Below are 9695 nucleotides of genomic sequence, written 5' to 3'. Positions count from 1 at the left end.
AGATGTAATCTAAAAACAATACCCCCTGGTCTATTAACAAGCTGCTTGGTGTCTTTACGCATGACTGATGGAGATTTGGAAAAGTTTGACCCACCCATGGTATACGGAATTTAGTCACTCTACCTTTTAGCTTTACAGTTTTAAAAAATCTTCATTTGAATGCATTTTGATAAATTCAACTTGTTATTCATGGAAACAGGTTCTTAGTTCACTCAAGATTCTAGATCTTTCTTGCTCTCGGAATCTTGTCAGCATCTGCAATCTCATTCGACTCCCTAAACTTAAGATATTGGACCTTTCAAGTTGTACCAGTTTGACATACATTTGTAAAACCATAAGAGACCTCAAGAATCTTTCTTACTTGAGCTTGTACCAGTGCACTAAACTGTGGAAGTCGAATCCGATATTTATTTCTGGAGAGATTCCAGAACAGCCTTTGTTTTCCTTACCCCAATCATTATCTTTAATGGATTTAGCTGGCAATTCATTTGAGATGTTGCCCAGTTACATTGACCTTAAAATGCTTACAAAACTTCTGTTGTTTAATTGTCCAAACCTCAAGTCTCTCCCATGTCTCCCAAAAATGCTTGTACAGTTGAGCGTAGGTTGGTGTTCATCACTGGAGAATATAACGTTCCAATCAGGTCTGTTTACACTGCAGGAGTTTAATTATGAAGGTTGTTTCAAATTGTGTGAGATTCAAGGACTCTTTAAGTTAGTGCCCATAGCCAAACTTGATGAAGCAGATCTGGGACATATGCAATGGACTAAAGCATATCAAGATCATAAGGTGGACCTGGTTGGTGATGAAATTATCAAAGGCAGAACTTTTAATACACAGGTTCTCCCTCTCTCTCTCTCTCTATATATATATATGTGTGTGTGTGTGTGTGTGTTAGTCTCTCTCAAATAGCATGATGAAGTAACAGAATTTTGTGTAGCGGTTCTTCTAGGAAGGCTTCATGATGATCGATGAACAACACAGTAACAATATATTGTAATTGAATTGAGTAATAATGGAAATAAAAATGATCACAAACGGATGTAATATTAATAATAGTAATAATGATTACATTCACACAGTAACAATATAATGTAATATTAATAATTACAAGATGAAACGGTGCAACTGTTCTTGGTAACCGTCTCATGAACAAACACGTCGTTAAAACCTAACGACACTAACATAGTAAACGGGCTTTTTTGATAACAGTCTGGCCAGTTACAAACATTTGACACAACATTGGCTTTTAAACAATCTTAGCCCATTACAAATACATAAAGTAAATAGTCTTGGCCCATTAAACAAAGAAACATAGCATATGCAGCACACTGATTTTAAACGTGACAAGATCAGCAGATTAAACATCCAATATTTTGTGTGTGTAATTATATAGATGTTGTATGAATATGGTATAAGGAGCACCTTTCTGCAAGGTGTAACGGATCAAAGCATGGCGACACATGAGTATACGTCAACATCTTCCAATTACTTATCCTTTCATGTGCCTTTGCACCCAAAGAAGCAGAGGATCCAAGGATTATATGTAACGGTCATATACAGATCATTAGGTGAGGATAGAAATATTGAGTCACTGCCTGTGTTTGCCAAAATTAGTAACAGAAGCAAGGGTGTTACCTGGGTATACAACCCTGTGGTGTATTGCAAACCCAGAGTTGACGAAGATGCTATATGGTTAAGTTATTGGCCAATTGGCAACACATTAGACGCCGGTGACGAAGTTCATGTGGATATCCTTGTGCATGAAGGAACGATATCAACAAGTGGGTATGGTGCGAGCCTTGTGTATATGGATGCTGGTGAAGCAGAGAAAGAAAAAGAAAAGAGTGAAATGATGAAAAGCGAAGAAGTGATTGGAGGAGATCTGTCTTTATTCCAGGTCAAAGGAGGTTTTTACCTTTGCCGCCGTGATTTCTACAGGCCGATGATCCCTGCTTGGTTTTTTGGAGACAACATTGAGATTACAGGTTAGTTGAATTGATCGTTGATGTTTTATAGTTGATATTAAGCTGAAAATAATGATGTCTCACATTGTCATAGATTCAAGAAGATGGAGAACACACAACAATTCCTACAGAGATCACTTTGAGGGTTTTAATAATAGACGGAACCCCAATCGTCACGTATGTGTACTTTTGTTGTTCTCATCCCCGTAATTTCGGTGATACAAATAATGCTTTTAATTAAGTCCCATTTTTATATGCATATTCTTTTGATATAAAAATGTGTGTATTTCCATTTTTTTCGTTGGGGGGAGAGCCTGTATTTTATTGGTTCTAATTATCCTTTGTTGTTGGGTCATATTTTTCTCAGAAAATTGGAATAACATTGGGAGTGAGCTTTATAAGTAATGATGAAACGAGCAAGATCCTGAAGGCCGTATCTAGTGTTGAGAGTGTTGAAACTGTATCCATTCACAAAGAGATAGGAAGACTGTTTGTTTGCGGACGCTTTAATCCCTCGACAGTGGTGAAGTGTATGAGGGAATTTAAGAAGATGGTTCAGGTCTTGGAATTTGAGGTGCACAAATCGGGTTCAACTTTATTCACCTTCCACCGCTAGATAACATCAAAATCATGAACACATGTGAAAGGGATTCTTCCAAGTATTGGTCAAACTGACTTTGACTGTTGACTTATAGTCTCCATGAAATAAACATAGAAATCAGTCAACCCAAGCCCCTTACAACGACCACCTTCCTCCATTCTCAGATGTTCATTTTCACAGCTCAAAACCTCTTTAATTCACAAACCGCTTGTTACATCTCGTAAGTCAAATTCCACTGAGTTCAATCATGATTGCTAAAGTTTTTGTATTCAAAACCTAAAGTTGTTGCTTGAGGTTTATAAACTTCTCCACTAATAGAAGAAAAACCGCCATATTATGTTTTACACTAAAATTGAACTTAAAACACGACCCTAGAGATCAACACCTCTCACTAAACCAGCAGCTTCGAGTCACATGCCACTATCTTAACCCGACCCACATTTTCCTGACACTCATCATACTTGAACACAACATCTTGAAGAATGAAGGTCCACACGTTGTCACCGAATCTGTACGTGTGCAGATGCCCCTGTTTATGTTCATAATAACAATATATCAGCAACCACACAGTGAAGATGATTTCTTTGTTAACAAGCCAATAAGGGTATATCCAACATTTACATAGCGTATAAAAGTGGCAAACCAAAACAAGTCTGTTGAGTCAAACGAGACACCTTCAAGTTCAAGCGAAAACAGGTTGTCGTATCAAATGTAATTACAACAGTTATATTGTTATAATACAAATATTTAGGAGGTTTCTAGCATTTGAGTGCATATACTTCATACAACTCTTGATCTGCTCGGTCCATATTACCCTTTACACCTTTCTTTTTTCCTTTTCTATTTTGTTCATTTGTCAGGACATCAATACAATTCATCTCAAACAATCTGTTTACTTTAGGGCTGTTCAAAAGCTCGTCGGTTCGGCTCAATTTCTAAACGAGCTGACCTAGAGCCAGGGCTGGCTCGGTCTTGGCTCGTTGGCTCGTTTATATCAAACCCTAAATTTTAATATATTTTTTTTGAAAAATATAATAATATATAATAATAAGATATTAGCATAACAAAAAAAGAAAAATAAAAATAATACAAATATTATGCCACTCTAGCTTTAAAAAATTATAAAAAAATACAAAAATAAAACATATATTATAAATTCTCTAGTTTTATCATAAATTGATGTTAAAAATTATATTTTTTCCATTTATATATCAATAACTGGTAAAATAAAGAAATCAATAAAAAATAATAATAATTAAAAAGATTAACAAGCTTGGCTCGAGCTTTAAACAAGCCGAGCTCGAGCCAACTCGTTTAAGTTCGAACTCAAGCCCGAGCTCGCCCTGACACGGCTTGGCTCGACTACAGCCCTAGTTTACTACATGTTAAGGTTTGTGTTGGGTCAAACGCTTAGGAAACACCAAGAGGGTACCCTGCTTACTACCCTAAAGGTGGAAGAGTATTTGTATGCATTTTCTAAACTCGTGCATCGGCAAGTTTTGTTGAAACCATAGATTATCGTTGACACTGTATTATGCTGAAAAGCTTTAAAACGAGCTAGTAATATATTAAATAATTTGGAAATTAAAAACAAAATGAAAGCAGAAACCAATATACTAAACTCCCAATCTGAGGTATTTGAGATTGCTTATTGAAATGACTTAATTTACCCTACTCATAAGCTTCTTATTTAGAATCGCCCCCCCCCCCCCCTCCCCCCCCCCCCAAAAAAAAAGGATAATCAATCTGCACCCGAAAAGAGCAGCCAATCGCAAGTTGTTTGTTGATACAAAAAGCTAAAACTTCATCAATCTCAGTAAGTCCTACAGATAGAAGTATAGAACTATTTACCTTAATCGAAACCTAGGTCTTAACCTGAGTGTCCAGTGCTTCAACCATTGACTATATGACCAACAAAACAAGAAATATGATTATACACATATTAATCAACATGAAACTAACACATAATATAATTAAAGAAGCTTAAGTGATACCTTGTCAAACTGAACAAGCAACCATCTCGTCCAACGTTTCGGTCAAACACATTCGAGTTGTTGACATACGGTACAGCTCGAATGTCAACATGTCTTGAGTTACCCTGCTTATTCACATAATCAGCCACACGATATAACCAAACTTAAACCAAACAAAATAAAACTCAAAATCCAAAACAAAAAGGCACGTAAAATAGATTATGAAAAACTCGTTACCCTGCAAAACACTCATTATTCATATACAGCAAACAAACATAAATCAGTAGCTATCATCTTTTGCACGAATAATAGCTTAAGAAAATTCGTGGTTCGTATACAGCAAACAGACACGAATAATATATTATGATGATTTTGCACGAGAATCATCATTATACACAAAACTTAAGCAAAAGCTCATGATTCATATACAGCAAACAAACATAAATTATCAGTTACCATCTATTGCACGAATAATAGATTATTAAAACTCGCGGTTCATATGCAGTAAACAGACGTGTATAATATCTTATGATGATTTTGCACGAGTATCATCATTATTCACAAAAATTAAGCAAAAACTCGTGATTCATATACAGAAAAGAAACACAAATCAACTGTTATCATCTTTTGCGCAAATAATAGATTATGAAAAACTCGCGGTTCGTATACAGTAAACAGACACGAAATAATAATCGATTACAAGTATTTTTCACAAAACATACACACAGCATTTAGCATCATTTCAAGGCTCATATACAGTAAACAGACAAAATAATATCGATTATTTACAATTGGTCAGACCCGGGTAAGACCCACGAGACCCAACCCAAATCAGACCCGGTTATTTACAATAGGTCAGTTCCCGCACTTACCTGCCACTTCATTGCAAATCGTTTGTATGTTTTTTAAGGAAGTATCCCAATAAACCGATCAGACCCGGTTATGTTACAACAGGGTCGGTTCCCGCATACTGAGAATACCACTAAAAGGGTCCGGGTCTTCGGGTCTTGCCCAGTTTATGCTACCGGGCCTGGTTAATGGTATCCTTAGGACCCGAGAGCCGACCCTATTGTAATACAACCGAGTTTGATCGATTCGAGTCTCACGAGTCATACCCGTTGTTTATGCTCACCCCATAGACAAAATAAATGATTATTATGAAATCAAATGAGTTTTAATTTGATGGTTTATGAAGAAGAATTAGACTCACTTTTGTGGCCCGAGCCTTATATATACATGGAATCGGGGGAGCATTGATAAAACTACCCCTGTTTTCTTGAATACTGAACACATAGTTTTAGGGTAAATTCGTCCATGAGGATTTTAATTAAGCTTCTGGATGAAAGACTATATGACCAACAAAACAAAAAATAAGCACTTCAGCCATTGAATATATGACCAACAAAACAAAAAGTATGATTATCATCATATTAATGACCACTTATTCAAACACATAATTTAGTTAAAGCAGCTCAAAAGATACCTTGTCAAACTGAATACGCACTTGCATAGCAAGCTCGGGACCGATAATCTCACTTGAAACCATCTTGTCCAACGTTTCCGTCAAACACATTCCAATTGTTGACCTGCGGTACAACTCGAATGTCGACATGAAAGACCTGTTCATATACAGTCAACAGAAACAAAATAATTAATTATCATGATTTTAGCACAACATACACACAAAATAAGCCTAAATTCAAGGCTCATAACCGTAGACGAACACAAATAACAGGTTATCATGATTTTGCACGAGAATCATCATTATGAACAAAAGTTAACAAAAACTTGTGATTCTTATACAGCAAACACACATAAATCATCAGTTATCATCTTTTGAACAACTAATAAATTATGAAAAACTCGCCGTTCGTATATAGTAAACAGTAAACCACACAGAAAGAATAGATTATGATGATTTTGCAAGAGAATCTTCAATATACACAATATTTAAGCAAAAAACTCGTTATTCACATAAACAAGCAAACATAAAATCATCAGTTCTCATCTTTTGCACGAATAATAAACTATGAAATACTCCCGGTTCGTACACAGAAAACAGACATGAGTACTAGATTACGAGTATTATGCACGAGAATCATCATTATACACATAAATTATGCAAAAAACTCGTGATTCATTTACTAAACAGACATGAAAAAAATCGATTACGAGTATTTTGCACAAAAATCTTCAACATACACACATCATTAAACAGACACAAAATTATATCAATTATGATGATTTGACACAAGGGCCTTTGAGTCTTGTCCTGTTAACGCTACAGGACCTGGTTAATGGTATTCTTAGTACCCAGGAACCGACCCTGTTGTAATACAACCGGGTTTGATCGGTTTGGGTCTCGCGTGTCACCCTTTTGTAAAGACACAGAATCATCATCGATTGTGATGATTTAATTTAAGACGAGAATCTTCAACATACACACAAATTCAAGGTTCGTATATAATAATAATAATAATAATAATACAGTAAACAGACGATTATGAAATCAATTGATTGGATTTTTAATAAGAATCGGAATTAGACTCCCTTTTGGTACGGTCGACATCTTGTTGTAAGAAGACTCACTCGAATATTGAGGGTGGTGCTTGAAGAAGCGTGGATCGACTCACTGGTAGACGATCTACTTTCCTCGGGTGTGATTATGCTATTTCACCGATGGTTTCTCCTGGATCTGGATTCTTCCACCTACAAAATGAACAGCACCGTAAACTTACCCCTCAGAAAGGGACAGAGGGGTCCTCTTTGGGGTAACCCTCCGGTGTGAGAATAAGTATTTGTGGGAGAAGATAATAATATGTGAGAGTAAGGAATTTGGGGTGTATTGCTTAATAGCTGAATACTCTGTAAATGTATGTAATTGGATGTGACTGTATGTTATCTGATCCCCCTCCTTGTGGAGTTGATGCTGTATTTATAGTGCTAGGGTTTCCAATGATTGGGCTCAGACCCAATTAGGGCTTTGTTGGCCTCTTCCAGTTGCTTTGCGCCACGTGTCCTCTGGGACACCTGGTGCTTTTTCATTGGTTATAACCACGTGGTAGCACATAGGTTTTGCTGAGTTGTCCACCTTTCATTGGCAGCTGTCAACATCAGCATATTCTTATTCCTTAAAAAGATACCTTCTGGAAGGTTGTCTGACGTGCACAATCAAGGTTGCCCTAATCCTGATTTGGATAAGGATGAGGTTGATTATGTGCATGTGTGATACGCGCATATCCTGAGGATGCGCGAGGTCTTCTCTTTATTCTCACGCGCAGATGTTTCATGCGCAGATGTGATATGCACGAGCATGTGATATGCGCCACGCGGGGATGCGCCACGCGCATATGTGATATGCGTGAGCATATGTGATGCCTGAGCATATGTGATGCCTGAGCATCTGTGGTGCCTGAGCATATGTTGCCTGAGCATGTGATGCATGAGCATATGTGATATGCGTGAGCATATGTGATATGCGCCATGCGCGTAGGTTTTGGCTTTGTGCCTTCATAATGTCTTGATTTCAAGCCTCTTGTCCATATCTTGTGGGTTGACCCGCCTCGCTCGGTGTTGAGGCGGGTACATACCTCTTCAAGCCCCCCCAGTCTAATGTGTGTCTTGTCTCGCGCGAGCGAGGCAAGATAGATATTAGACTTAACAGTTTGCTCTTTTAGTAGTGGTTTGTCTTTTTCTTCTTATTACTCATCGTTGCGCGAAATTCTATCCTTTTTGTTGCAAACGAATCGTCCCTGCACGTGGTTGGTTGTTGCTGACATGCGTCAGTGATGGAGACGTGTCAGACCTTTCGTGTGCTCGAGGTGCTACAGTTGCCTTTCTTGTGCCCTCACATGCTGTCAGGGACACGTGTCGCGCTCGCGTTGGTCCGTTCCTGCGAGTGGTGGCGCGTGAACTCTGGCAGCAGCTGTAAAGTTTCTTTTCGTGTCTCCTCACACAGTGTCAGGGACACGTGTCGCCCTCGCGTTGGCTTACACCTGCGAGTGGGGGCGCGTGAAGTCCGATCAGCACCAATTTTTCTCTCTCCTGGGCCTATAAAAGCCAGCCCTTAGAGTTTTTTTATCCTTCATCTTCTTGTTTATTCAGAGCTTTTCTTTCTTTCATTCTATTCCGATTAGCTGTCTTCTGCTTCCAGGTCTCTGTTCTTCAGATCATCCTTTGTCCGTTTTACAGTTGTATGTCTGATAGCTCAGACAACACAACCTCCCCTATCCATCGCCGTGTGAAATCGTTAGTGATGTCTACATTGAAGAAGACCGGCAAGGGGAAGAGGGCTGCTGAGGCCTCATCGGAGGAGGTAGGGAGGACCAAGGCCGTGAAGAGGTGGAATGAAATCCCCTGCAAACTGAGGCAGGCCGATCTTGACAGCCTTATCGCCTCTCAGGGTTTTCTCCCTTTGTTTGGCTGCATGTTGCCTGGGGCCGGGCAAACGGCGGCGGACCCGCCTACCGGCTATATATCCCTTTACTGCCATTTTTTCAGCCACTGCAACCTTCGTCTCCCGATGACAAGGTTTGTGGGTGCGCTGCTTAGGTTTTATGGGATTCATATATCCCAAGTCCATCCGTTTGGACTCGTGCGCATGACTCACTTTGAGTTCATGTGCAAATCTCAGCGCGAGGAGCCCACCCCTCGGCGCTTTCAGTTTTTTTACAAGCCCAAGATCCAAGACTCTTGGTTCTCTTTTATTCCTCGCAGTCAGAAGGTGAAGTGCTCCACTGTTTCATTCAAGAGCCTTCATGACTGGTCTGAGAGGTTTTTTTACATCAGGGCTGGTGTGATCCCCATCCGCATGACCATGCGCGCGATCTCTTCTGCGCCTGCGGATGTGGGTGTCTTCAAGAACCCAACTGGCGCCTGGGTTAAAAAGTTGACCGCCGAACCATCCCCCGCCAGGAAAATTTGTGAGGAGGCGCTGGTGGGGGTGGGTATGAGCAGGAGGTGGGCTGACAGCGCGACTGAGCCCGTGATCCAAGTTGACGGCTTGTGTAAGTTGATCTCATTGCATTACTTCTGCGCAAATACTTATCTTTTTGCTGATATCATTTCATTTGTTTTGTGCAGTCAGCAAGGAGTATGTCCACGCCGCCTATGATGAGCATATGGAGGGTGGCTCCGTCGCGCTGGGCGCTGGG

The 9695-nt window shown here is 39.4% G+C and overlaps 1 protein-coding gene and 1 pseudogene across 1 annotated transcript; one reads left to right on the top strand and one right to left on the bottom strand.

Moving 5' to 3' along the window:
* Nucleotides 1-583: 583 nt before the first annotated feature.
* Nucleotides 584-2584, top strand: LOC143612698 (uncharacterized). Its single transcript, XM_077086616.1, has 4 exons — nucleotides 584-841; nucleotides 1398-1989; nucleotides 2063-2145; nucleotides 2336-2584. Exons 1-4 carry the CDS (start codon nucleotides 584-586, stop codon nucleotides 2582-2584), a joined length of 1182 nt encoding a protein of 393 aa, XP_076942731.1.
* A 361-nt stretch (nucleotides 2585-2945) lies between these two features.
* Nucleotides 2946-6160, bottom strand: LOC143612699 (transcription initiation factor IIA subunit 2-like; annotated as a pseudogene).
* Nucleotides 6161-9695: the final 3535 nt, after the last annotated feature.

This window comes from Bidens hawaiensis, unplaced genomic scaffold, assembly GCF_021521415.1.
Source record: "Bidens hawaiensis isolate Kalapana, Puna unplaced genomic scaffold, B.hawaiensis_p1.1 tig00035288_1, whole genome shotgun sequence".
NCBI lineage: Eukaryota > Viridiplantae > Streptophyta > Magnoliopsida > Asterales > Asteraceae > Bidens > Bidens hawaiensis.
This window is presented reverse-complemented; position numbering and strand designations above follow the sequence as displayed.

Excerpts from the sequence above, each read along its gene's own strand:
- LOC143612698 (XM_077086616.1), top strand. The coding sequence starts at position 584 with ATGCTTGTACAGTTGAGCGTAGGTTGGTGTTCATCACTGGAGAATATA. Across the intron at positions 1,990-2,062 it reads AGACAACATTGAGATTACAG|ATTCAAGAAGATGGAGAACA; the intron begins GTTAGTTGAATT and ends ACATTGTCATAG. Across the intron at positions 2,146-2,335 it reads GACGGAACCCCAATCGTCAC|AAAATTGGAATAACATTGGG; the intron begins GTATGTGTACTT and ends TATTTTTCTCAG.